Here is a 27,522-nt window from a genome sequence, read left to right on the forward strand (position 1 = left end):
GGATTTGGTACGCGCCAGCGGGAGGCCAGGCCCAGCCCAGGCGGTACAATAGGGTTGGGCCGAGGCCGGGACTGGGCCGGCGCCGGTCAGGGAGCGGGATCGTGGCCGCAGCCGAGGGACCCTGGGCAACTGGCACCTCCGAGCCTGGCGCGCCACCTGCCTCGACCTTCCCCGGAGCGCCCCTGCCTCCGAGTCGCTGCCCGCCGGGCCGGGCCGGGCGTGATGCGCCGCGGGACCCCAGTCCTGGCCGCCGGCCGCCGCCGCCGCCGCCGCTGCTGAGACCCCGAGACCCCCAGTGACGCCGCAGCCATGGAGAGCTGCCCGCGTGTGGAGCTGGGGGCAGGCGCACCCCCAGGTATGCTGGGAGCCACGGGGAGGCGAGATGGGGGGAGATGGAGGGGCCGCGGGGCGGCCGAGGATGAGGCGGGCCGGCTGGGCGGGGACCCCTCCGCCGCCGCGCCCTCTGACCACTTGGAAGTTTAAAAATAAAGGCTGCGGCGGCTGCGGCTCCCGGCTTCTGGTGCATCCTCTGACAGCTGCCCCCTCCCCCACCCCTGGTGCCGGACGCAGCGGGCGTCGGGAGCCGCGGGGACCCCGCGCGGGAGTTGTTGGGGTGACCCTTCTGCCCCAGCTTAGTGCCATCTCGGCTTCCCCGCCCCCACGTCCCTTCCCGATCCACCCAAGGCCCTGAAGATCCTCTTCCACAGAGCTGGGGCTTCCGTCCCTTTCCCCATCCCCCGTGGCACATGTGACCCCAGCCTGAGTGTGTTGGGGGTCCGGATTCTCAGGCCTGGGCCCTGCATACCGAGGCTTCGGCCTTAGTATCCCTACCCTCAGGCCCTGGCTCAGACCTCACCCCCACCCCATCCGTCCAGCTGCCGCGCAAAGGGCCTGTTGCTGCTGCGGGCCGGCGGGGAGGAGAAGGGAGGGAGGGCAGGGGAGAGGGAGGTCTCTAGCCGCGGCTGCCAAGTAACCCGCCGGATAAAGGCGAGGGGGAGGGGGAGGCGGCATTGTTTGGGGCGAGGGCGGGAGCTGGGGAGTGGGCCGTCTCCCGTGCAGCCAGACCTACTTTGAAGCCCACCCAGCCCGATTCAGGGACAGAAGTAAATCTGCTTCTCCTGCTTGCCCTCCTTCCCGGCCTCTCGGGGCCCGAGTCTCTCACTAGAGAATGAGGTAAAGGCTGCAAGCCGGCACTCTCCGGACCTGCCACATCATTCTCCAGCCTGAAGCTTACTCTCTTTTCTCTCTCTCTCTCTCCCCCCACACCCCAGACCACCAAAGCTCCCCTCCCCTCCCTCGCCCCACGAACCACCAGTGCCCAGGACTTCTGCAAATCCCATTCGGATCTGGGAGCAGCTGATGAGGGGGTGGGGACAGGTTTCTGGTTGGGCTTGGTTTTGGAGGGAGGCAATTTCTCTTTCTTCCTGGAAGGGGAGGGAAGAACATGATTACTGAGGACCCAAGTTCTGTTCCTATTGACTCAGGGGGGGAGGTGGCCCCATCCCCACACCCCCATGGAGTCCTGAGCCTAATCCTGTCACCTCCCTGCCCCTTAGGGTGTGGGGCCCAGGATGAAACAGTTTGTGTGTGGGTGCGGAGAGCCCAGGATAAGGTGGGGCCGATGGTCTGTGGGTGGGTTCCTCCCCATGCCAGCGAGGATGCTTCTAGAGGACTTTTTGGGTGTGGGAGCTGGGAGAACAGGGAGGTGAGGCTACCATGAGACTGGTGGGTTTCAGGAGGCTTGTAGGCTGGGCTAGAAACAAGAGTGGCTGGGTCTGTCTTGGATCGGCTGAGCCTGAGAGGGGACATCCAGGCCCAGCCTGAGTCCATCCTCAGCTTACTGGCCCTCTGCACCTCAGGGCCTTTGGCACTGCTGTATAGTTGGGGGCCTGAGTCGGGTGGTGACTGGGGTATAAAGAGCCTGAGCTGGTGGCTAGTTTATAATTAGGGCACCTGGGTAGGATGCCTAGACTGAATATGAGAGCATGGGTGAGATGCTTGGCTGTCCTGGGGGCAGGCAGAGGCTGGGTGGTAGGGGGAGGCTGAGTGGTGGGGGGAGGGCTGGGGAGGAAATGCATATAGCCTTCCTGCATTGGGAGGACTCTTCTATACGCAGGGATCTAGATGGAGTCACACAAGAACCTGGATCAGGCTGGTGGCTGTTCCCCACACAGAAAAGTCAAAGGTGACAGGAGTCCTCTATGAGGCTTTCCAGGAGTAAATGGCATGCTTACAGCATGTGCCCTGTGAGAGTCTGAGGCATGGGTCTGAGTCTCTGAGAGGATGTGGCATGATCCCTGCTCCCTTTGAGTTCCTTTGTGCACATGCACACTGAGCAGTAACAGGGGGTGGCATAGAGTAGAGGGACAAGTGTGGGGTCCACTTTTGGGTCAGAAAACCTGGATGGAAATCCCAGTTAGCCATGCGCCAGCTACTGGACTGAAGCAAGTGACTTACCTCCTGGTGTCACAGTTTCTGCCCCTGGAAAATGGGGGCAGCGTTATCAACCTCGTGGGGTTAATGTGAAGGTGAGAGATGATGTAACTCAGGGATTCTGGCACGCAGACACCAGACACCTGCAATAAAGTGTTATTATCATTATTGTGGTTATGCTCCTGCAACCGGTGCCAGCAGGGAGGTACGAAATACAGGGGAGGGTGGGAGCAGGAATTGGAAGTCAGTATGTAGATTCTGGGATCAAACCGTTTAGGTCTCCACTTCGTAACTTACCTCTATGTGACCTCAGTAAGTTGCTTAACGTAAGTCTTAAGTTTGCCCATCTGTAAAATGAGAATCATGCTAGAAATTATCTTATAGGGACATTGGCATCATGTAATTAGGATGAACACAGAAAATATTTAGACTAGGCCCTGGCACATAGTTAATGCTAAATAAGTGCCAGCAGTTTGTTTTTTGTTGTTATTTTTAGTTCCCTCAGAAGCCTGAGATGTGATTGATTAGAACTGTAGGAGGTAAATATAAGGCAGAGGGCAGGGGAGAGGGGAGTTCGAGGCAGACGTGAGCTAGGGTGTATCCAGGGAACAGAGGGGCCCCATACCTTAAGTGGGACAGTGGGAATAGGAGAGAAGACCCAAGAAACGGCTGCAACCGGCTATCCAGCACACACCTATGCTGATGCCCCACCGTGTGCCAGCTCGGCCGAGTCTGCTTGTGGAAGGCTTCATGGAGGAGACAGCATTTGAGGTGGATCTGAAGGGATGAGTAGAACTTGGTGAGGCTGTCGCAGTGGGCTGTGGCCATACCTACAGCAGCCAGCTGGCTGGCACCTCCCCCTGACAGCTTCCCAGTCCCTTCTTGGGCTGGTGGGCCCAATAATGAGGCCTCTAATGAGCCCCTAATGTGCAGTCACGCATATGCAAATGAGGTGGAAGGGGCACCAGGCCAGCTAGGGTCCCCCTTCCCGACAGGGTAATGGGGAAGGGTTGAGGGAAGGGGCTGAAAGCTGGGCCTAGACTAGAATGGACATACTTGAGGGCCATCAGGACAGGTCTCAGGTCTGACCCAGGCTGGAAATTAGGCCACAGGCAGCTGGGACCCATGTCGTTGGTCCTTTCTGGGCCTTGGGGCTAGTGAGGGAGCCAACTGGCCAGGCCCAGATAATGCAGCTTTGTTGGCTGGTGGTAGCTCTGCCTGGCACCCAGGGGCACAGCCTTCAGTGTTTCCGCCACCACCTTTCAGCTGCAGCTCTGCCCTGAGGGGAGCAGAGAGCCTGGGAGGGAGTAGGGAACACGGTATTGCTGCCCTTATTAGGGCTTCTCACCAATTGTAAGAGAAGATGTGGGCCAGGTAGAGACTCCCCGGTGAACCGAGTTGTCTCCCATTAATTATCTCCCACTTATTACCTCCTATTCATTAAGGGCCTTCTCTGTGCCAGGCACAATGCTCAGCATGTCACGGGCCTTGTTTCATTTGTCCCTCGCCACAGTCCTGTGGGTAGGGACTAGCATTATCCCCATTTTACAGATGAGGCTCGGAGAGATGAAGTCACTTGCCTAAAGTCACACAGCCAGCAACCGGCAGAGGCAGGATTTGAACTCAAATCTATCTGACTCAAGTCTGTGCCCCAAACCTCTAAGCTGAATTATCATGGCTAAGCCAGCCAGTGACAAGGTCTGGACCACTTCCCTCCCGTGACTGGCTTTGTGTGGGCATCTTGGTCTTGGGGACCCCATAATCTTTTCTCTGGCAGGCAGAGGTAGCCCCAGCAGAGCCTGGGGTCCTGTGGGAAGCCTGCCAGCTTGGAGCCTAAGCAGTTGAACCAGGAGGCGGCCCTGGACCCAGGTGGTGGTAATAGTCCAGCTCGGGGGGCCATCTCCAGGCCTTGGCCTGAGAGTGAGCCTCTGCCTTCAGCATCTGGGCAACAGCCTGGGCAGCCCTGCTGGGGCTGAGGGAGGGACGCGGTGGGGCCCAGGCTGCGGGATGGGGTCATTTCCTGCCGCCTAAAATAACAGGAAGTGGGTGCTCCTGATTGGAGGCTGGGAACAATGGCTGCCGGCTGGGCCAGAGAGCTCCTTCAGATCTGCAGTCTCAGTTGGGTTCCCAGCTCTATCACCCACAGAGGTCGATGCCCTGGCCCCAGTGCCCGGCTGCCCGACGGCTGGAGCAGGCTGCCCCCCTCCTAGGGCACTCCTCAGAGCCGGCTGAGCTCGGACCAGGCCAGGAGTAATGCTGCCCCCTAAGGGTCCCTCCTGTCCCAGCCCCACAATTACGCATTCCCCAGAGTTTCCTTTCTGCCAACCTCGTATTCTCCCGGCCCAGATCTCTCCAGGAGAGGAAACCCAGAAGGCTGCCCCCACGGGGATGCAGGCTTGGTAGAGTGTCACGCTCATCGGGTCAAAACCACGTCTTTGCTACTCAGCAGCTGTGGAGCTTAAGCAAGTGTCTTAATCTCTGAATCTGCTTCCTCGTTTGTAAAATGGGGTAGTAATATCTACCTCATAGGATTGTGGCAAAGATTAAATGAACTAATGAGTTTAATGTGTTTAGCTGTGCCTGACAAAAGCATTAGCTGTTGCTCTCGTTAATCGGACTTTCTCTGGGCCTAGGGAAATAATTTGCTCAGAAGGGGCAGAAGTGACCTGGATGAGGCTGCATGAATATTCCGGGGACGTTGTGTCTCTGTGTGCTGTGTGTCTCTCTGAGGCTTCGTCTGTGCCTCAGAGGAGGTACCTGGCCCCGTACTTCTGTGGGTATGTCTGTGTGTCTCAGATATGTGTAGAGTTTTGAATTCCAGTAAGTCTGCTGTGTGTGTATGTGTGTGTGTGTGTGTGTGTGTGTGAGAGAGAGAGAGAGAGAGAGAGAGAGAGAGAGAGAGACAGAAAGAGAGAGGGAAAAGAATGTGTCTTGTCTCTCACCGTTTTGCAGGTCCTGTCTATATTGTCTGGTGTCTGTCTGCATTGTGCGCACATGTCTGTCTCTCCGTGTGTCTCTGCCCTCTGCCTGCCTCTTTGCCTTTCTCTGCTCTAGTATTGTCACCTAGGAATCTTCAGTGAGAGCCAGGAGGACTCTTGCTAGGGATGCTGATCTCTGTTCTGTCTTCTCTCTGCCTCATGCCTCTGCCTCTCCCATGCTTCCTGTCTGCACCCTGCCCCCTCTGCCCCACAACCAGCCCTCACCTGGGCACTCCCTAGCGCTGCCCCTGAAGGTGGGCTGTTCTTCCTCACCTCACTTCCTGCCTCCTGGGGGCCAGCCTGGGCAGGAGCCTGCCTTCCCTACATTCCTGCGCTCTGAGCTCAGTGCCTGCTGCCCCACCTGCACCCTTCACTTTTGTAGGGAAGTCTCCCTGGGGGAACCACGGAATCACTTCCTTCTTCAGAGGACACGCAGGAACTTCAGGGTGGGGTGATGTGACCGCCTACCAGAAATAGCATGACATAAGGGGTTTAAGGGTTTGTCATCAGACAACTCGGGGTTCAAATCCTAATTCTGACACTGACATGAACAGTCCACTTAATCTGTCTAAGTTCTGTTACCTGTGAAATGGGGGCCATCATAGAACTTTAGGATTGTCATCAGAATCAAATGACATAAGGGAAAGTGCTTGGTTTCTGTTAGGGCTTCAGTAAATTAGTTTGGGCCTGGGAACTGGCTGGGGACATGCAGGCTCTGAGATGAACATGACATTTAGAGTTTAGACAGACTAGGCTTTGGAGCAGCCTGAGTGTCTAAATATATACTAGCTAGGTAGCTTTCTGCAGTAGCCCCCCGACACACACACATCTACATACCCAGCTACCCACCCACCATTGGACATTCATTAAACAGACACAGAACTCTCGCTCTGTGTCAGACAGGTCCTGTATAAGACTCTGGGCCTGCAAAAAGGACTAAGACTGAGTTTCTTCTCTTGATAAGCTCTCACACTGACGGGGGCAGGGGAAAACAGAAAAGCTAGACTGAGTTATCAGTGTTGTGAGAAGAATATTTGACCCAGCAAGAGTTGTAGGGGTGGGAGGAGGGAGCGGCAAAAGGAAAGGACTGCCAGCTCCCAGAGGGTGGAGTTGGGGTGTTAGCATTCTGAGACATGTGACAGTCTCTCTGAGGGACTCGACCCTGATCTTTCTGCAGAACCCAGGCACAGCCCCTCTTGAGGCTCTTAGAAAGGCAGGACTTTCTGACCCCGCAATGCAGCCCGCCACTGCACCTTTGCCCTGCTAATGCTCTTAGTGCCAAGAAATAAATACAAACTATTTGTCTCTTATCTCATTCTTTTTATTTTATTTTATTATTATTATTTTTAATAGAGTCGGGGTTTCAACCATGTTGGCCAGCATGGTCTTGATCCCTTGACCTCATGATCCACCCGCCTCGGCCTCCCAAAGTGCTGGGATTACAGGCATGAGCCACCGCACCTGGCTCTTATCTCATTCTTTTTTTTTTCTTTTTCTTTTTCTTTCTTTTTTTTTTTAAAGATGGGGTTTCACCAGGATGGCCAGGCTGGTCTTGAACTCCTGACCTCAGGTGATCCACCCACCTCGGCCTCCCAAAGTGCTAGTATTACAAGCGTGAGCCACTGTGCCCAGCCACTTACTTCTTTTTTTTTTTTTTTTTTTTTTTTGAGACGGAGTTTCGCTCTTGTTACCCAGGCTGGAGTGCAATGGAGTGATCTCGGCTCACCGCAACCTCCGCCTCCTGAGTTCAGGCAATTCTCCTGCCTCAGCCTCCTGAGTAGCTGGGATTACAGGCACGCGCCACCATGCCCAGCTAATTTTTTGTATTTTTAGTAGAGATGGGGTTTCACTTTGTTGACCAGGAAGGTCTCGATCTCTTGACCTCGTGATCCACCCATCTCGGCCTCCCAAAGTGCTGGGATTACAGGCTTGAGCCACTGCACCCAGCCACTTATCTCATTCTTAACAAATACTTCTGGTAGATATTAGTGTAGCAAAATAAAACCAAACAGTGGCAAAACCTTGCAATCTGGGGTAGACCAAAAATAAGATAAAATTAAGTAGCCGAAGGACTGTATTTGATGGTTGAAAATGAGAATGATCATAAAAGATTAATCATACTATATAGATAATGAACCAAGGAGTTAATTTGGCTCAATGCAATCTGCTCCACATAATGCTGTCCCAGTGACATTTCATCAGGGTTGGCATAATTGTGAAGAAAATATTTGTATTCAGGGTCAGTCATGTGCCAGGTCACAAGAGAAGTTTCAAACTTCTTGTTTGCCTCTTGAGAAGTTTTTCTTGTTGAGCTGCTGGAGTAAACACTCATTATTATTTTTATTAACTTCCACCTGTGTGGCTTAGGCCTGGAAGCTGCCCAAACACTCATGAGATGGAATTGTTTTGCTTCTCTTCAAGTATTTATCCCTTTGCAATAAGTTGCCATGTAGATCTACAGTTTTTTTTTGACGGGGACGGGGGGATAGGGTCTGATTCCGATGCCCAGGGTGGAGTGCAGTGGCACAATCTCAGCTCACTGCGGCCTTCACCTCTGGGCACAAGAGATTCTTGTGTCAGCCTCCCGAGTAGCTAGGACGACAGGTGTGCACCACCATGCCCGGCTAATTTTTGTATTCTTAGTAGGCATGGGGTTTTGCCACATTGCCCAGGATGCTCCTAAACTCCTAGGCTCAAACGACCTGCTCGCCTTGGCCTCCCAAAGTGTTGGGATTACAGGTGTGAGCCCACTGAGCCCAGCCCAGATCTACTCTTTATTAGAGTAAAAATCTCCTTCTATATGCACTTGCTTTAGGCTAGGGTGGCCTCATACTATAGCACTTTATTTGTGCTATACTATCTATTCAACTATTTTATGACTGTCTCCATGTACTTGGCACTGTGATAGCTGCTGGTGATGCAGCAGTGAGCAAAGTAGACATGGCCAGCCCTTGTGGAGCTTCCTCGCGTCTAGGAGAAGGCTGACAATAAGGAAAGAACCACGCAAGGAAGTTTAAAATCATAACAGTGACAGTGTTCCAAAGGTTCATGAAGCCATGACTGTATCCAACAAAGAAATTTATCCTAATCAGAGAAGCCAAGGAGGGCTTCCATGAGGAAGTGATGACTGAACTAACACATGAAGGGCAAACAGGAGCTAGCTAAGAAAAGAGGGAAAGAGGCCGGGTGTGGTGGCTCACGCCTGTAATCCAAGCACTTTGGAGGCCAAGGTGGGCAGATCACCTGAGGTCAGCCTGACCAACATGGTAAAACCCCGTCTTTAAAGAAAAAAGAAAAAGGCAAGAGGGAAAGAGTATGTGCAAAGGTCCTGTGGCAGGAGGGAGTGTGGGTGGTCATCAGCCTTAGAGGAAGGGCAGTGTGGTTGGAGTTCAGAGAGCAAGTGGGGAGCAGGGTGGGGAGGAGATGCAAGAAGTTGGGGGAGAGAGTCAGGGACTTCAGACTGTACTGGACTAGTAGGGTGAGTTCAAGAAGGGAAAGCCACTGACAAGTTTCAAGTGACAGAGTACCATGATTAGATTCGCATTTGCTCTGGCCACTCAGTGGAGCAGAGAGTGGGAAGAGCTGCAGGTGAGCAGTGTGGGGGGGGGACTTTGTATTCATCCAGGTGAGAGAAATGATGGTGATGATGATCTCTGCCTGGGTGGCGTTCATTCACTTCTTCATTCAACAAATAGTTATAGAGCACCTATGTGCCAGGCTCTGTTGGCCCTAAAATAGGCCAACTAACAAAATAGACAGAAATTTGTACCCTCGTGGAGATTATATTGATTAATAGATTATATTATATATGGAGAAAAAGAAGACTTGGAAAGAAAAATCGACAGCTGGAAATGGGAGGGAGACTTCAACTGCAATTTGTGGTTTCATTTATTTATTTATTTTCTTTTTCCGAGACAGTGTCTTACTCTGTTGCCCAAGCTGGAGTACAGTGGTACAGCTGTAGCCTCCAACTCTTAGGTTCAAGGTATCCTCCTGCTTTAGCCTCCCAAGTAGCTGAGACTACAGGTGTGCATCACCATGCCCAGCTGTTCTGTTTCTGTTTTAGTTGAGATCGGTTCGGACTGTGTTGCCCAGGTTGTTCTCAAGCTCCTGGCCTCAAGTGATCATCCCACCTCGGCCTCCTAAATTGCTGGGATTACAGGTGGGAGCCACCTTGCCTGGCCTTTATTTAATTATATTAACTTTTTTTTTTTTTTTTTTTTTAGAGACAGAGTTTTGCTTTGTCACTCAGGCTGGAGTACAGTAGCATGATCATATTTCACTGTAATCTCAAACTCTCCCATTTCAGCATATTGTGACACCTGGCTGGTTAAAAAAATTTTTTTTAGAGATGGAATCTCTCTTTTTTTTTTCTTTTTCTTTTCTTTTTTTTTTTTTTTCTTTTTTTTTGTTTTTAGAGATGGAATCTCACTATGTTGTCCAGCCTGGTCTCAAACTCCTGGCCTTAAGGGATCCTCCTGTCCCAGTCTCCCAAAGTGTTGGGATTACAGGCATAAGCCACCACCCCAGGCCTGCAGTATGTAGTTTTTTGTTTGTTTTTTGAGACAGAGTCTCACTCTGTCATCCAGGCTGGAGTGCAGTGGCACAATCTCGGCTCACTGCAACCTCCGCCTCCCGGGTTCAAGTGATTCTCCAGCCTCAGTCTCCCAAGTAGCTGGGATTACAGGCACATGCCCCCACACCCAGCTAATTTTTTTATTTTTTAGTAGAGATCGGGTTTTGCTATGTTGGCCAGGCTGGTCTCGAACTCCTGACCTCAGGTGATCCACCAACCTCGGCCTCCCAAAGTGCTGGGATTACAGGCTTGTGCCACCATGCCTGGCCCAGTTTGTAGTTTTAAATAGGGGGTAAGGGAAGGCTCCAGTGAAAAGTGACATCAGAGTAAAGACCTGAAGGAGGGGAGGGAATGAGGAATGCAGAATCTGGGCACAGAGATTTCACGACCGAGGAACAGCCACTGAGGAAACACTATTTCCTCAATGCAAAGCCCTGAGTCAGAAACCCCCCAACACTCTTAAGGGACAGTGGCTAAAAAACTGAGCAGGGGGAGAAAAAGAGATGAGGTCGAAGAGGTCAGGATCCTGGGGAGGCTGATAGACTATCATGATGACTTCAGCTTTTTCTTCCCCTCAGATGGGGAATCTTTGCAGGATTTTGTCAGAGGAGTGATGTGATCTGACTTATTTTTAAACAATCACTCTGGCTACTGTGTAGAGAGAAGACCCAGGGGGAACAAGACCGGGAGCGGGGGAATCTGTTATCAGGGCTGACAGTAGCTCAGACCCAAGTGATAGTAGCGGAGATAGCAAGAAATGATTAGGTTTGAGATCTGTTTTGAAGATAAAGCCAAAAGGATTTGCTGAGAGATTAGACATGGGGTGTGATGGAGTGGCCATTAGCTGAGATGGGGAAGGTGGGAAGGAGTAGGCTTTGCGGGAAGATCAGGAGCTCAGTTTGGGATGTGTTAAATTGTGGGCATTTGTGAGACGCCAGGGGTGTCAAGCAGGGAGTTGCATGAGTGAAACCAGACCTCAAGGGAGAGGTCTGGGCTGGAGACACAAATTTGGTTGTCGTCAGCAGTGATGGCATTTAAATCTGTGAGTCTGGGTGAGGTCACCAAGGGAGTGTGTGTGGACAGAAAAGCAATGAGGTCCTCGACTCAGCCCTAGGGCTCTCCAGCGCTGAGAGGTAGGGAGGTTCAGACAGGATCAGCAGAGAAGACTGAGGAGTAACAGCCAGCAAAGTCGAAGGCAAACTAGGAGAAGGTGTTGTCTTCAAAGCCAGGGGAAGGCAGAGTTTCAAGGAGCCATGAGAAATCAACTGTGGCAGATACAGCTGCATAGCGGCCAAGGAAGATGAGGACTGGAAAACCGCCTGCTGGATTTAGCAGCAGGGAGGTCACGGGTGTCCTTGAGAAGAGCAATGTTGCAGAGCGGTGGGGGTGAAGGCCTGGCTGAAGCATTTTCTTTGGGCAGAGATGTGGCGATGTGGATATATTCTTGGGGGCAGGTGCTGCTTACCAAGCCCCTGCCAGGTGCCACAGATGACGTACCCATCTGTACCAACAACTCCATGAGGGAACTGTGGCTCACACAGGTTCAGGCCTTGCCCAAGGTCCCCCTGGAGCCAAGATCCTTATTCGGGCCTGTCAGACTCTGAAGCCTATGACCTTGCTGCTCCACTACATCTGACTCTTGGGTGCATGATCTTCCAAGCCTCACTCCTTTGCCTCCTCCCAGCCTCCCTTCACCTGGCGAGTTGGGACCTAGCTGGGGATTCTCTGACTGTCTTGTCTGGTGGGTGTGATTTGCCTAGGTGTAGACAAACACCCGCCTACCAGTTTTCCTTGCAACACCTGCAGCACGCACAGGTGCTCGGAGAATGGCAATAAACAGGCCTCACCCTCAACCTTCAAGCTTAAGACTTACACACCCAGGCTTTGGCTTCAGACCTTCCTGAGTTCAAATCCCAACTCTGCCACATACTAGTTGTTTCACTCTGTGCAGATCTGTTAGCAGGTTGGGCCTTCGTTGGCCTCACTTGAATAATGGGGATAAGAATCTCTGCCTCTCAGAGTTTTGAGGACACAGGATTCATCACTGTTAGTGAGTAGTAAGCACTCACTAGAGTGAGTAACTGGTTTTGTTGACTATTGGAATTGGTAAAGGAGTTTGCAGCTGGCTGCGGAATAGATTAGCAGTGACCAGGCAGCCGTCTCCTGCTGGTATGGGAAGAGATGGGTGGCATGGAGCCTAGGAGCTGGCAGAGTTGGAGGGGTAGTTGGGGAGAGAGGGCCTCAGCTGGGGCTCTTGCTTGGAGCCCAGAAAGCTGGATGGGAAGGAATGAGGGGGGAAATAGTGTGATCCTCAGATAATTTATTGCATAAAATAAATTCTGAAGGCAGTATGAGCTCCTATTCCATCATACTGCCTTCAGCAAGGCAGGAGGATTTTTTTTTTTTTTTTTTTTTTTTTTTTCATTTTGAGACAGAGTTTCGCTCTTGTTACCCAGGCTGGAGTGCAATGGCACGATCTCAGCTCACCGCAACCTCCGCCTCCTGGGTTCAAGCAATTCTCCTGCCTCAGCCTCCTGAGTAGCTGGGATTACAGGCATGTGCCACCATGCCCAGCTAATTTTTTTTTTGTATTTTTAGTAGAGACGGGGTTTCACCATGTTGACCAAGATGGTCTCGATCTCTCGACCTCATGATCCGCCCGCCTCAGCCTCCCAAAGTGCTGGGATTACAGGCTTGAGCCACCGCGCCCGGCCGGCAGGAGGATATAATGGGTAAGGACAGGGGCTCTGATGACAGCTACTGAGTTCAAGGCCGGGCTCCTTAACTGACCAGCTGAGTGATCTCAAATGACCTCACTTTTTTTGCTTCATCTTTTTTTACTTTACTGTCCTCATCTGTAAGAGGACACCTTCATAACTATTGTCAGTGAAGATTAAGTGTATAAGGCTGGGCGTGGTGGTTCACAACTATAATCCCAGCACCTTGGGAGGCCAAGGTGGGCGGATTATGAGGTCAGAAAATTGAGACCATCCTGGCCAACATGGTGAAACCCCGTCTCTACTAATACAAAAATTAGCTGGGCGTGGCAGTGCATATCTGTAATCCCAGCTACTTGGGAGACTGAGGCAAGAGAATTGCTTGAACTCAGGAGGTGGAGGTTGCAGTGAGCCAAGATCGCGCCACTGAACTGCAGCCTGGTGTCAGAGCTAGACTCTGTCTCAAAAAAAACAAAACAAAACAAAAACTAATATGTATAAAAATTATTTGCACATAGGAGGCTCTCACTAAATATGTAAATGTCTATGGCTGTTGTAACAAACACTCATCACAATACTGTGAGGCAGGTAATACCTGCGTCTTAGTTATTTAATTTTTTAATAGAGACAGGTCTTGCTGTGTTGGCCAGGCTGCTCTTGAACTGCTGGCCTCAAGCCATCCTCCCACTTCAGCCTCCCAAAATGCCAAGATTACAGGCATGAGCTACCATGCCTGGCCCAATATCTGCATTTTATAGAAGAGGAGCTCTGCACAGAAAGAGTCTATAACTGACCCAAAGTCACAGTTAGTTAATGGAGAAGCCAGAAATCACGTTTAAATAATCTGGCTTCCAAGCCCAAGCGAACAACTGGACTCTCACCTTCCTGAAAAAGGTGCCCAGCGTCCCAAAGGCAACTCCTTGGGCATGTCCCCTCCCCACACATGTTGTCACTCAAAGGGATGAAGAGTTTGTGACCTCCCGAGAGGGCCATAGTTCCCAAAAGAGAGAACCTAGTTTGGTGGAGACGCTGAGTAAGAATGGGAAGTGTGGTTGGGCATGGTGGCTTATGCCTGCAATTCCAGCATTTTGGGAGGCTGAGCCGAGTGGATCACTTGAGATCAGGAGTTCGAGATCAGCCTGGCCAACATGGTGAAACCCCATCTGTACTAAGAATACAAGAATTAGCTGGGCATGGTGGCGGGTGCCTGTAATCCCAGCCACTCAGGAAGCTGAGGCAGGAGAATCGCTTGAACCCAGAAGGCAGAGATTGCAGTGAGCTGAGATTGCACCACTACACTACAGCCTGAGTGACAGAACGAGACTCCCATCTCAAAAAAAAAAAAAAAAAAAAAATCCCTGGCAGCAAGCTGACTTGGGGGGAAAGAAAGCAAAACAAAAAAACCCTGAAGCTAAGAGAGGTTGACTGGCTTGTCCGTTGCTGTCTGGTGGAAGCAAGCCTCCCTTCCCATCTTCCTCGTCTGACTGACTCAATTGCCCCACATGTGTATATGTCAAATCATGTGGCTCCCTTACTTGGCACTTCCATGTCTTTTACAGGGTTTCTACAATAGTCATGTCTTAAAAGCAGAAATTGGGGTGTGGTTCGGGAGAGAAAAGATTACAAAGTGGACGTAGCTTGTTGCCAATGGGAATCTTCACAGCAAAGGATCCCACCTGAGCCCATACTTAACGTCCTTCCTCTTGGTCAGTCCCATGTGCCCAGCACTGGCACCCTCTGTGAACAGACCTTGGGTTGGGCACAGTCACCCAGAGGTAAAGCAGAAAGGAGAGGGAGGCAGACATGGAAACAGGTCGGTGCATTTGGTGCACCAGTAAGTGCTACAAGCTTGTTAGCTTTTCCAACGCACCCTGCTCCTTTCTGCCCCTTCACGTGCACTCTTCTCTGCCAGGACCTCTCCTCCTTGCTTTGCCAACTCCAGCTTATCCTTCAGATCTCAGCTTGTTGTTACTTCTTCAGCAAGCCCTCCCTGTATAGGTTAACCATCTCTGCTGTGCTGCCCCAGACGTAGTATTTATTCTCTACTGTAGTTGCCTGGCTATTTGTCTGTCTGCCCTGCTACAGGGTAAGCACCACAGAGGCAGGGATCATGGTTATTTTCTCACCATCATATCATGAGTATCTGGAACAGGGCCTGGCACATAGAAATATATCAAACACACGTGAATGAAGAAGTCGGTTGAACAAGGGAGAGGGCCACATATTGAGCTGATGGCACAGATGAGCAATCTGACCTCTCTCCTCTCTCCTCTCTTTCAGCTGTGGTCGCCAGGACCCCCCCAGAGCCAAGACCTTCTCCAGAAGGTGACCCTTACCCACCACCACCACCGATGTCAGCCCTGGTCCCTGACACTCCCCCAGACACCCCTCCTGCCATGAAGAATGCCACTAGCTCTAAGCAGCTCCCACTGGAACCAGAGAGCCCCTCAGGGCAGGTCGGGCCTAGGCCAGCCCCCCCGCAGGAAGAGTCCCCTTCCTCTGAAGTAAAAAGCGGAGGACCCACCCCACCAGCCACAGGCCCACGAGATGCCAGACCTCCTCGAAGGAGCAGCCAGCCATCTCCAACAGCAGTGCCAGCCTCTGACAGCCCTCCCACCAAGCAAGGTGTGTGGAATGACCCCGGCCTGGGCGTAAACCCCTTGGCTCACGGTCCTGGCCCTGGATCATGCCAACTGAGAGATTCTCCTTTGCCCTGGAGGAGATGAAGAAAGGATGGGGTGAGGCCCGGAGGGAGGGCTCTTGAGGCTGACTCTTCTTTGGTGACAGCCTTTTGACCTGTCTGTTCTTGTTCCTTCCGCCCAGAGGTGAAGAAGGCAGGAGAGAGACACAAGCTGGCAAAGGAGCGGCGAGAAGAGCGGGCCAAGTACCTGGGTGAGTGAGCAGGAAGCCTCATCATCTTCTTCATTGTCACCATCAGCATCCTATTAATAACACCAACACGTCTGCAACACTTAATTATGTGTACTGTGCTAAGAGGAGGACACACATTATCTCATTTAATCCTCAACCCACTTTGAGGAGGAAACAGAGGCTCAGAGAGATGAAATCATTTGCTGGCTGGGTGTGGTGGCGCCTGTCTGTAATCCCAGCTACTTGGGAGGCTGAGACAGGAGAATCGCTTGAACCCTGGAGGTGGAGGTTGCAGTGAGTCGAGATCACACCATTGCATTCCAGCATGGGCAACAAGAGTGAGATTCCGTCTCAATAAAAAATAAAAATAAAAATAGCCGGGCGCGGTGGCTCACACCTGTAATCCCAGCACTTTGGGAGGCCGAGGTGGGTGGATCACAAGGTCAAGAGATCGAGACCATCCTCGTCAACATGGTGAAACCCCGTCTCTACTAAAAATACAAAAAATTAGCTGGGCATGGTGGCACGTGCCTGTAATCCCAGCTACTCAGGAGGCTGAGGCAGGAGAATTGCGTGAACCCAGGAGGCGAAGGTTGCAGTGAGCCGAGATCGCGCCATTGCACTCCAACCTGGGTTAACAAGAGCTAAACTCCGTCTCAAAAAAAAAATAAATAAATAAATAAGAAATTATTTGCCTAAGCCACACAGCTAGTAGAGTAGCTGAAATTCAGACCCAGAAGACTCATTTTACCCCAAATCCTATGCCTTTTTTTTTTTTTTTTTTTTTTTGAGACAGAGTTTCACTCTTGTTATCCAGGCTGGAGTGCAATGGCGCAATCTCGGCTCACCACAACCTCCGCCTCCTGGGTTCAGGCAATTCTCCTGCCTCAGCCTCCTGAGTAGCTGGGATTACAGGCACGGGCCACCATGCCCAGCTAATTTTTTGTATTTTTAGTAGAGACGGGGTTTCACCATGTTGACCAGGATGGTCTCGATCTCTTGACCTCGTGATCCACCCGCCTTGGCCTACCAAAGTGCTGGGATTACAGGCTTGAGCCACTGCGCCCGATGCTTTTTTTTTTTTTTTTTTTTTTTTTTTTTAAAGACAGAGCCTTGCTCTGTCTCCCAGGCTGGAGTGCAGTGGTGCGATCGAGGCTGACTGCTATCTCCACCTCCTGGGTTAAGCAATTATCTTGCCTCAGCCGTATCTAGTAGCTGGGACTACAGGCACCTGCCAACTTGCCCGGCTAATTTTTGTATTCTTAGTAGAGATGGGGTTTCACTATGTTGGCCACTCCTGACCTCCTGATCTGCCCGCCTCGGCTTCCCAAAGTGCTGGGATTATAGGTGTGAGCCACTGTGCCTGGCACCATGCGTTAATCACAGTATATGGACATTAGTCTGGTAGGCCCCCCAAGTCAGATGGGGATCTCACACTAAAGCATTCATTTCTCCTTTGGCCCTGAGAGCCCATAAGGTCAATGTGGGGAGAAATAGGCCTCTCCAGAGTCCTGTCTTCAGGAAGCCCCTCAATTTGAGGTGGCTGCCTCAGACTGAAAGCTCCACCTAAGCAGGTGGGAGAAAGACCCACCCAGGGCATGGGTAGCAGGGCTGGCCACTTGGAGGAGATGTAGTTGGCCTAGGCCTGCTGCAGAACCCTTCACACACCACTGGGCTCCTTTGTCCGCAGCGGCCAAGAAGGCAGTGTGGCTGGAGAAGGAGGAGAAGGCCAAGGCACTGCGGGAGAAGCAACTCCAGGAGCGCCGCCGGCGGCTGGAGGAGCAACGGCTTAAAGCCGAGCAACGCCGCGCAGCCCTGGAGGAACGGCAGCGGCAGAAGCTTGAGAAAAACAAGGTGCGGATGGGTCTGTGTGGATCCGTGCACACACGTGCTCACCATCTGCATACTGGTGCGGTGTGTATGCGCATCCATGTTCACGGCTCTGCCTTATCTGTGTCTACGTGATCCTATCTGCGTTCACATGTACAGTTGTGTTCCTGTGTTAGAATATCTGGGCAGCTGTGCAACTGCAGGCACATTTGCTTCTGAATGTGCTGTTGCAGGCCCCTGTAACTTCTTACTGTCAGTCAGTACCTGTGTTTGTACACATGCCCCAAGTGTCTGTGTGTATGTATGCAGGTATGTGTGTGTCTATATGCAGGGATGCGTTTGTGTGTATATGTATGCAGGTATGTGTTTATATGTATGCAGGTATTCATCTCTGTGTGTGTGTATGCAGGTATGCGTCTGTGTGTGTATGTATGCAGATATGTGTCTCTGCATGTGTGTTTACAGGCATGCATCTGTGTGTGTGTGTATGCAGGTATGTGTCTGTGTGTGTGTATGCAGGCATGGGTCTGTGTGTGTATATGCGGGCATGCATCTCTGTGTGTGTGTGTATGCAGGTACGCGTCTGTGTGTGTGTGTGTTTGTGTGTGTATGCAGGTATGTGTCTGTGTGAGTGTGCCTAGCTCTGTCACACGGGTAAAGCCCTGGCTTCAACACTGGTGAGAAAATTAAGGAAATGGTCACCTGACCCTACGTTGGGGACCTCAGGCTAAAGGGAACACATAGCCCCAAGGTCACAGGACCCTCAGTGCCTGAGATGTGGCCTTGCCTGGAAGCCCTAGGTAGGGGAAGTCCCACCCTATCCTCAGAGAAGCAACTCATACACTCAGGAAATGACTCAATAACAGTGAAAAGCTCCCCAGGAACAAGTCGAAAGGGATCTTGGTCCTTAATCATAGCAAGAATTTGGTAATCTTGGTTACCTGCAGTGAGTCAGGAAAAGATTCCGAGGGAAGGCAATGGGAAAGGCATTGTCACAGGTGGAAGAAGGGCCTTTATCCCAAATTCCATGAACGTTCTGAGTCCATATCTCTCTCTTCTCCCCACCTTCCCCCAGGAGCGCTATGAAGCAGCCATCCAACGGTCAGTGAAGAAGACGTGGGCCGAAATCCGGCAGCAGCGCTGGTCCTGGGCAGGGGCCCTGCACCACAGCTCTCCAGGACATAAGACCAGTGAGTAGGCTGCTGGGGCTAGGGGATGGGTGGGCAAGGCTGGGATGGCAAATGAGGGAAGGGAACAACTTCCCTACAAGGAGCTGGCGGCCCCCTGCAGCAGGTGTGCTTTGCTTCATGTGACTTGTGTCTTCTAGAATGGTCTGTAAGCCAAACTGTCCCTTCCCACGGACTTCCACTATCAAATCAGAGATGGATTCTCTCCATTTGGTTTGCCCTTCAAACCTCTGTCATTTTAGGATTAGCCTTCTTTGTGCCTGTCAATTATTATTAGCTGTTGATACATAAAAGACTTTAATGCCCTACAGACACTGGATCTTAAAGAAACTGTCACTCCTTGTCTCAGAAGGTAGATTTTTGTCTCTGAGCTTTCTCCACGTAGGGCCACCATGGATTTTGGTCTGATTCTTTGCTGGCATGTATGTACCACTGTGTTTGGATGTCTTTACGCAATGGCAAGTTTCAGTATTTCTAGCTGTAGATCTTCGGTGTATGTGCTCATGGATCTGTGCATTGTGTGTCTTAATATGTGTTTGCCTTGGTGTGTTTGTGGCCTTGTGTACCTCAGTGAAGGCTCCTAAGTCAGATAGACTTGGGTTCCAGCTCTGGCACTTGCAGCGTGACCTTTAACTTCTCGAAGTCTCCCTTTCTTCATCTGTAAACTGGGGGTAATGATCCTACTTGCTCCTGAGGTGGTAGATAGATGTTTGAAGGATCACATGAGGTCACATGTGTGTGGTGCCCCACACAATACCTGGCACGTGGTAAGCATCAACAAATGTGAGCTGTTACAAATGTCATGATTAGGTTGCTTCGATGTGTTTATGGCTTATGTGCATCTGGGTCTGGCACACTATCAGTGTTAGTGTCTCTGTCCCTGTGCATGTCTGCACATGTGTGCATGCCCAAGTATCTGCCACTCTCTATGCCTGTGTCTGCATGTCTTTTTGTGACTCTGGATGAATACATGGACTTGTGCAAGTGACCGTGACCCGTGTAGGTCCCATTTAGGAACGTCTTTGCATTTGTCCCGGTACCTGGGTGTTGTATCCATAACGCCTTGGTTGGGCAGTGTCAGCAAGTGCCAATGCTGGGTGGTTATGGGGAAGAGTTGCAGTACCTAGCCGTAAGGAATGGCTTCCTTGGTCCCGCCAGGAAAGCTGTAGCTACTCTAGTTTTACTCATCTCCTCCCTTTGTTCCTTCTCCATCGGCTCCCCCAACCCAGGTTGTCTCTGGTCACCCACCCCTCATCCTCCCTCTCCCAGGGCCAAGGCTGCCTCCTCTCCTCATCCTAGCCTGCCCACTCCTCCCTCTCCCACCCTACCCTCAGAGCATCCTGCATGGAAGGCCTTGGTGCCCCCCACTGGCTCCTGCCTGGCCCGGCCCTAATGCCGTGTCTTTTCCCCTCCAGGTGGGAGCAGGTGCTCCGTGTCGGCAGTTAACCTGCCCAAACACGTGGACTCTATAATCAACAAGCGGCTCTCAAAGTCCTCTGCCACGCTCTGGAACTCCCCCAGTAGAAGTAAGAGAAGGCCCAGCCCTTCCTCCTCCAGAGCCCCTTGTAGCTCCCACAAAGCCTCCTCCAGAGCTCAGCAAGAACACCAGGTCCCTGGAGCCCTCACATACTCCAGGTCCCCATCCCCACTCTACCCTACTCAGGGCTCTCTGCCCCTTGGGGGAGCCGGCATATGGGTCTGGACCTTGAGAACAGAGTTTGCCCTGCAGGAGAGGAGAACAGAGACAAAGCACAATGGCCCAGAGGGCAGGAAGCCTGGCAGGGGCCTCAAGAGCAAGTTGGAGGTGGTGACTGGGGGTGGGGACAGGCAGGCAGCCTTTTCCGCAACCACAGCCAGCTGGCCTGGGCCAACCTTAGGCAGGTGGCATTGCCCCCATGTGCCAGACTGGCTTGGGTGCTGTGGGGTGGAAGAGTCCCCTCATTCTGGCTCCACCCTAGAGGGCCCATGCAATCCTGCCCTCTCTGCCTTCAGAATCCCAGTCACGGCCTTGGCTGGTTCCAGAGTTGAGCCAACCAAGGTGGCATAGCCCCTGCATTCCCACCATGCCCCATTGCTCATATGTGAAGGAGCCATGGTAGGAGTTATTTATAAGTTTCTCTTAGATTTGTTTGGTTGCTTTGTTGCCTAGCAACCAAATCAGCTGCTGTACCAATCCCACCTGACTGAGGCTTAAAAATAGCCCAGCAGCTGAGGGGACAGAGCAGGGTGGCCTAGGGCAGACAGGCACCCTAGCAGCCTCTCCCTGGCACAGGACTGCTAAAAGCTGGGTCGGGGAGCAGACCCTCACTGTCCCAATCCATGGGGCAGCCTCTGCTGGGTCAGCCCTCTGAGAGCAGGAGGGACAAGGCCTTAGACTGGGACATGGCAGAGGGCAGTTGGGTCTTCTTCCAATCCTGGATGGCTCCTTCGAATATGCGCGGTTCAGGGCCCTTTCACCTGGGGAGAGTTGCAGCGGGGGAACCTCATCCGATGCAGGATGTTGCCCTGGGAGGTGTCTGGTTGCCTGGGTCTGCAGTGGAAGTCCCGATCGTAGGGAGGACAAGTATGGCCCTGGCGTGATTGTGGGGAGAGGCCTCCCGGGTGAGAATCCTTGGGCTTGGCATGGGGATGGTGCCTGGTCTGCCCCCATGCCTCTCCTTGCCTCCTGCGGCCCCCAGGGTGACTGGCTTCACCTGGCGTTCTCCCTCTAGATCGCAGCCTGCAGCTGAGCGCATGGGAGAGCAGCATCGTGGATCGTCTGATGACGCCCACCCTCTCCTTCCTTGCTCGGAGTCGCAGCGCCGTCACACTGCCCCGCAACGGCCGGGACCAGGGTAGGGGCTGCGACCCTGGGAGAGGCCCCACGTGGGGCCGGGCAGGGGCCAGCCTGGCGCGCGGGCCGCAACCCGACCGCACTCATCCTTCTGCAGCCGTGCCGGTGTGCCCGCGCTCGGCCTCCGCCAGCCCCCTGACGCCGTGCAGCGCCCCCCGAAGCGTGCACCGCTGCGCCCCCGCCGGTGAGCGCGGGGAGCGCCGCAAGCCCAGCGCCGGGGGTAGCCCTGCTCCTGTGCGCCGCCGGCCGGAGGCCTCGCCGGTGAGTGGCTCGACTGGTTCGAGTGGCCGCGCAGGTGGGGGACAGGCAGCCTGGAACTGGGGAACGCGGGCGCTGCTGACCTCTACTCTCCTCCTCCCCGCCCTTCCGTTCCTCCTTCCTCATCAGGTGCAGAAAAAGGAGAAGAAGGACAAGGAGAGGGAAAACGAGAAAGAGAAGAGTGCCCTGGCGCGCGAGCGCAGCCTCAAGAAGCGCCAGTCGCTGCCTGCCTCCCCGCGCGCCCGCCTCTCGGCTAGCGCGGCCTCTGAGTTCAGGTGGGCACGGGCGGTGTGACGGACCCTGCCCCTCACCGGGTCATTTTTTCATCACCGCAAGTATTTGTTGGGCACCCACCTGTAGAATGCAGTTCTTAAGGGCAGAGTTCTCTCTCTTTGTTTAAGACAAGGTCTCCGTCACCCAGGCTGGAGTGCAGTGGCACAATCTTGTTTCTCTACAGCCTCGACCTACCTGCTCAAGCTATCCTCCCACCTCAGCCTTCCAAGTAGCTGGGACTACAGGCATGCCACCACGCCCGGCTAATTTTTTGTATTTTTGGTAGAGAGGGGATTTCGCCCCGTTACCCAGGCTGGTCTTGAACTCTTGAGCTCAGGCGATCCACCTGCCTCCACCTCCCAAAGTACTGGGATTACACATGTGAGTGTGAGCCACCTCACCCAGCCTCCATTTTTTTTGTTTTATTTTCTTTCTTCTTTTATTTTATTTTTTTAGTGTTTTGGTTACTGAAGTACCCCAGAACCTAAAACAGTGTGCCTGGCACCCTGGTAAGCACTCAGTGAATACCTACTGAAGGGCCAGGGCAGTGCCTCATGCCTGTTATCCCAGCACTTTGGGAGGCCAAGGGGAGGATTGCTTGAGCCCAGGAGGTCGAGGCTGCAGTGTTATGTATGATCATACCACTGCATTCCAGCCTGGGCATCAGCCAGATCCTGTCTTAAAAAAAAAATTCCGCTGAATGAATGATGAATGGACCTGCCAGGTAGCACTCAGGGTGTGCTGAGGACACTTTGGTGAGCTAATACCAGGCCTGGTTTTTTTTCTCTTATTAAGCTTACAGGCTATTGGCTGGGGACAGACAATAATCAAAGAATCCCACAGAGACATATGTCATTACAAACTGGGGTATATGCTCTAAAAGGGAATGGTGTGTTTCTGTGAGAGCAAGGGGGAGGAGGAGTCGGTGCTGATTTACCCTGGAGGAGGGGACCCTTCCCAGAGAAAGTGGCAAGTTGTGTGTGTGTGTGTGTGTGTGTGTGTGTGTGTGTGTGTGTCCCTGTGTCTTAACCCTTCCCTTTTCCGTTTTCTCTCAGCCCCAAATCCAAGGCCCGGCCATCCTCTCCCTCCACATCCTGGCACAGGCCTGCCTCCCCCTGCCCCTGCCCAGGGCCAGGCCACACTCTGCCTCCAAAGCCACCGTCCCCCCGAGGCATCACTGCATCCCCCAAGGGACGGGTTCGGAGGAAGGAGGAGGCAAAGGAGAGCCCAAGCGCCGCAGGGCCCGAGGACAAGAGCCAGAGCAAGCGCAGGGCCAGTGACGAGAAGGAGCCAGCAGCCCCAGCCTCACCGGCACCCTCACCGGCGCCCTCGCCCACCCCAGCCCCGCCCCAGAAGGAGCAGCTCCCCGCGGAGACCCCTGCAGGTGGGTCTAAAGAGAGGGGTGGGCCAAGCAAGAGAAGCCAGCTTCTCCTGCATGGGGGTGTGGGCCGCCAGAGATGCCTGAGGACTGGGAGTGGGAGCCGGAACGAGGAGACTCCTGCCCTCAGCAGGCCCGGGCTCAGAACATAGGCCTTTGGAAGGTGACAGCAGGAAGCCTGCGCGCGTCCCAGGAAGGGGTGCTGGCGGTGCCTGCGTGCGTGTGCTGACGCCTGGTCTCGGATCCCCCTCCAGACGCTGCTGTCTCGACCTCACCCCCAGCCCCTGCTCCCCCGGTGACCCCTGGCAAACCAATGGCCGGCACCACAGACCGAGAAGAGGCCACTCGGCTCCTGGCTGAGAAGCGGCGCCAGGCCCGGGAGCAGCGGGAGCGCGAGGAGCAGGAGCGGAGGCTGCAGGCAGAAAGGGACAAGTGAGTGGCCTTGGGGACTGAGGGGGGCAGGATCCTCGTGGGCGCTGGAGAAGAAGCGGAGCGCGAACCGTGTCCTCCGTACCCCAGGCGAATGCGAGAAGAGCAGCTGGCGCGGGAGGCGGAGGCCCGGGCGGAGCGGGAGGCGGAGGCCCGGAGGCGGGAGGAGCAGGAGGCGCGAGAGAAGGCGCAGGCCGAGCAGGAGGAGCAGGAGCGGCTGCAGAAGCAGGTGCCTCTGGCGGGCGGGAGGCGGCTGGGCGCGGGCGCCGCGGGCCGGGAGGGAAGGCTGGAATCAGGTGCCCCACGCTCACTGGGGTCTTTGGCAGAAAGAGGAGGCGGAAGCTCGGTCGCGGGAAGAGGCGGAAAGGCAGCGTCTGGAGAGGGAAAAGCACTTCCAGCAGCAGGAGCAGGAGCGGCAAGAGCGCAGAAAGGTGTGCGGGCGTGGGCGGGGCTTGGTGGGCGGGGGCGTGCGGGGCGGGCCAGGTGGGCGGGGCCTGGGCTTGGAGCTGTTGGGACGGGAAAGCGCTGGGGCAGATTCCAGTTCCTGGCCTGGAAAGGGCTGCTAGGAGCTGGGAGGCCCTGAGACTCCGAGGCCGAGGCCGGGGCTGGCTGGTGGGAGGTTTAGGATTAGGGGAGGGGCTCGAGCCTAACTGATGTGGGGCCTCCACAAACAGCGTCTGGAGGAGATCATGAAGAGGACTCGGAAGTCAGAAGTTGCTGAAACCAAGGTCAGAACTCCCCACCATGGCAGTGCTGGGTGTGGGGACCAGGGTGGGAAAAGGAGGCTTCGGAAAGGCATGCATGGCCAAGGAAAGCGAGGCTGTCGGGGAGGCCGACGCGGCCCGGGCAGGAGGAGGACAGAACTCTGTCCGAAGTGGCTGGGGTCGCTGTCCCTGGAGCCTGACTACTTTTCCTCTTCAAAGCAGAAGCAGGACAGCAAGGAGGCCAACGCCAACGGTTCCAGCCCAGGTAAAGACCCGGTTCTCCTCACCTGCCTCCCCTTTGTCACTCCCCTCCTCCATCCTCACCTCTTTTGCCAGCCCCTGGCTGATGGCCCCTCTTTCCCTGTGACAGAGCCTGTGAAAGCTGTAGAGGTTCGGCCGCCAGGACTGCAGAAGGAGGCTGTGCAGAAGGAGGAGCCCGCCCCACAGGAACCTCAGTGGAGGTACCAGCTTCCAATCCCAGGGTGCCCGAGCAGGGAAGCAGGCTGCAGCTGGAGCTGCGGGTGGCCAGGGCTCTCCTGGGAGGTGAGGTGCTGAGCCTGGGCCTCTACATCCACAGCCTCCCAAGCAAGGAGTTGCCAGGGTCCCTGGTGAATGGCCTGCAGCCCCTCCCAGCACACCAGGAGAATGGCTTCTCCCCCAAGGGACCCTCTGGGGACAAGAGTCTGGGCCGAACACCAGAGGCACTTCTGCCCTTTGCAGAGGCGGAAGCCTTCCTCAAGAAAGCTGTGGTGCAGTCCCCGCAGGTCACAGGTGGGTCTCCTGATGCCTGGACTCGGCTCCCTTCCTCCCAGCATCCTTCCCTGCACTCCTCAGCCCTGCCTTCTCTTCTGGCTCTACCAGGCGCCCTCTCCTGCTCCACGCTGAAGACCCCCAGCTATCTGGGCTTGGGTGCTGTTTGTCTAGACTGTTTCCCCTCCCTTTTTTCCCCAGAAGTCCTTTAAGACGGGTTGCCTTGGATCCGGGCACAGCTTCGAGGGCTCCTCTGCATCACCTACCAGGATGTCAGGAGGAGAAAAAGAACAAAGATGGAAGTGGCCTGGGCCCCTGGGGATGGGTCCTCTCTGTTGTTTTTAATCTGCACCTTATGGACTGATGTCTCTTTGGCTGGAGCCAGATCTCCCCCCAGTGCATTCGTGTGCTCGCACGCGTGGACATCCCCTCTCCCCCATACACACACATACACTCACAGCCTCTCTGGTCTCTTCCCTTGGGGAGGGGCCACCTGTAGTATTTGCCTTGGTTTGGTGGGGTACAGTGGATGTGAATACTGTAAATAGCTTGTGCTCAGACTCCTCTGCGTGGAGAGGGTGGGTGCAGGAGGCAGACCCTCCCCCCAAAGTCCCCTGGGGAGATCTTCCTCTCTCTATTTAACTGTAACTGAGGGGGATCCCAGGTCTGGGGATGGGAGACACCTTGGGCCACAGGATACTGGTTGCTTTAGGGGTACCCATTCCCCCTGCGCTCGCCTGGAATCAGTGTTACTGCATCTGATTAAATGTCTGCAGAAATAAAGTGAGAATAATTCTGCGAATCCTGCCTGTTCTTGGGGGTGGAGGTGGGAGAGGGGGCCTCCTGAGTGCTAAGAACTGAAGAAGCGTTGGGCCTGGGGATATCTTCCCCACCTGGTGCAACTAGTCCTGAACCCCTCCCCTATGGTCTTCCAGTTTAGTCATGAATTCATTCATTTATTCGTTCAACAAATACTGTTGCATCTACTCTATCAGGCAGTGGGCTATGCACTGGAGATACAGTAGTCAGAAAAGATGTAACCTCTGTCCTTGTGCAGTTTATAGTCTAGTGGGTGAGTGTCCTGGACACTGTGGGCTGCCCACTCAACATCTATTCCCATTGTCCTTTCCTCATTCCAAACAGAATCTCTTGGTCAGGCATGGTGGCTCATACCTATAATCCCAGCACTTTGGGAGGCTGAGGTGGGTGGATCACGAGGTCAAGAGATTGAGACCATCCTGGCCTACATGGTGAAACCCCATCTCTACTAAAAATACAAAAATTAGCTGGGCATGGTGGCACATGCCTGTAGTCCCAGCTACTTGGGAGGCTGAGGCAGAATTGCTTGAAGCCGGGAAGTGGAGGTTGCAGTGAGCCCAGATTGAACCACTGCACTCCAGCCTAGCAACAGAGTGAGACTTCATCTCAAAGGAAAAAAAAAAAAAAAAAGAATCTCTATTCAGGTAGCCATCTTTCTCTTAGATGGCACCCCGTGCTTCAGCAGAGGTGGGTCTTAGCCCCGGGGTGAATCATGATTGTGATTGGGACCAAAACAATGGTCTCAAACCTCTCCTGAGTGACAGGTATAGGCATGGACATGTGACACAGTTCCAGCCAGGAGACATGAAGGGAAGCTTCCTGGAGGCTTCAGGAAAGGCATCCTCATTTTTGACAGTGTGGTCCTCAGCCTCTGTGATGACCTATCACTGATGTCCAGTACCTCCTAGTATTCACACCCTTGTGTAGTTCTTTCCTGTCTTGTATCAGGATGGGGCTGAGTGGCCAGTAGAATATGGCAGAAGTGGTGTGTCACATCTTGAGATCAGGTATAAAAAACACCCCACTCATGCCTGTAATCCCAGCAATTTGGGAGACCAAGGCCAATGGATCACTTCAGCCCAAGAGTTCAAGACCAGCACCAGGCAGCATGGTGGAACCCTATCTCTACAGCAAATATAAAAATTAGCCAGGCATGGTAGCACCTGCCTGTAATCCCAGCTACTCAGGAGGCTGAAGTGGGAGAATCATCTGAGCCTGGGAAGTCAAGACTTCGGTGAGCTGTGATCATGCCACTGCACTCCAGCCTGGGCAAGTGAGACTCTATCTCAAAAAACAAAAACAAAACACTGCAGCTTCTTGAGAGCTCTCTCGCCCTCGGGTCACTCACTCTGGAGGAAGGCAGCTGCGACATCACAAGCAGCCTTGGAGAGAGGCCCGTGCTTGCAAGCAGATCCCCCAGTCAAGCCTTCAAATGATTTTCAGTTCTACCAGCAGCTCACTGTCACCTCATGGGAGACCCTGAGCT

General features: G+C 53.6%; 1 protein-coding gene across 8 annotated transcripts; it reads left to right on the top strand.

The window, feature by feature from the left end:
* On the top strand, positions 1 to 26,019 carry MAP7D1 (MAP7 domain containing 1). Of its 8 annotated transcripts, XM_074380522.1 has the most exons (19): positions 306 to 355; positions 5,067 to 5,210; positions 14,985 to 15,329; positions 15,528 to 15,596; positions 17,266 to 17,429; positions 18,481 to 18,595; positions 20,008 to 20,118; positions 21,304 to 21,426; positions 21,523 to 21,686; positions 21,813 to 21,958; positions 23,012 to 23,340; positions 23,589 to 23,766; positions 23,854 to 23,992; positions 24,090 to 24,194; positions 24,438 to 24,491; positions 24,690 to 24,732; positions 24,838 to 24,928; positions 25,045 to 25,238; positions 25,419 to 26,019. In XM_074380522.1, exons 2-19 carry the CDS (start codon positions 5,114 to 5,116, stop codon positions 25,427 to 25,429), a joined length of 2,478 nt encoding a protein of 825 aa, XP_074236623.1. In that variant the 5' UTR covers positions 306 to 355; positions 5,067 to 5,113; the 3' UTR covers positions 25,430 to 26,019. The 8 variants fall into 8 exon arrangements, with proteins under 8 accessions (XP_039329543.1, XP_039329544.1, XP_039329547.1 ...); XM_039473611.2 differs by lacking the exon at positions 5,067 to 5,210 and having other exon boundaries at positions 5 to 355; XM_074380520.1 differs by having other exon boundaries at positions 304 to 355; positions 21,304 to 21,686; positions 24,687 to 24,732.
* Positions 26,020 to 27,522: the final 1,503 nt, after the last annotated feature.

Source organism: Saimiri boliviensis, chromosome 11, assembly GCF_048565385.1.
Source record: "Saimiri boliviensis isolate mSaiBol1 chromosome 11, mSaiBol1.pri, whole genome shotgun sequence".
NCBI classification, from domain to species: domain Eukaryota; kingdom Metazoa; phylum Chordata; class Mammalia; order Primates; family Cebidae; genus Saimiri; species Saimiri boliviensis.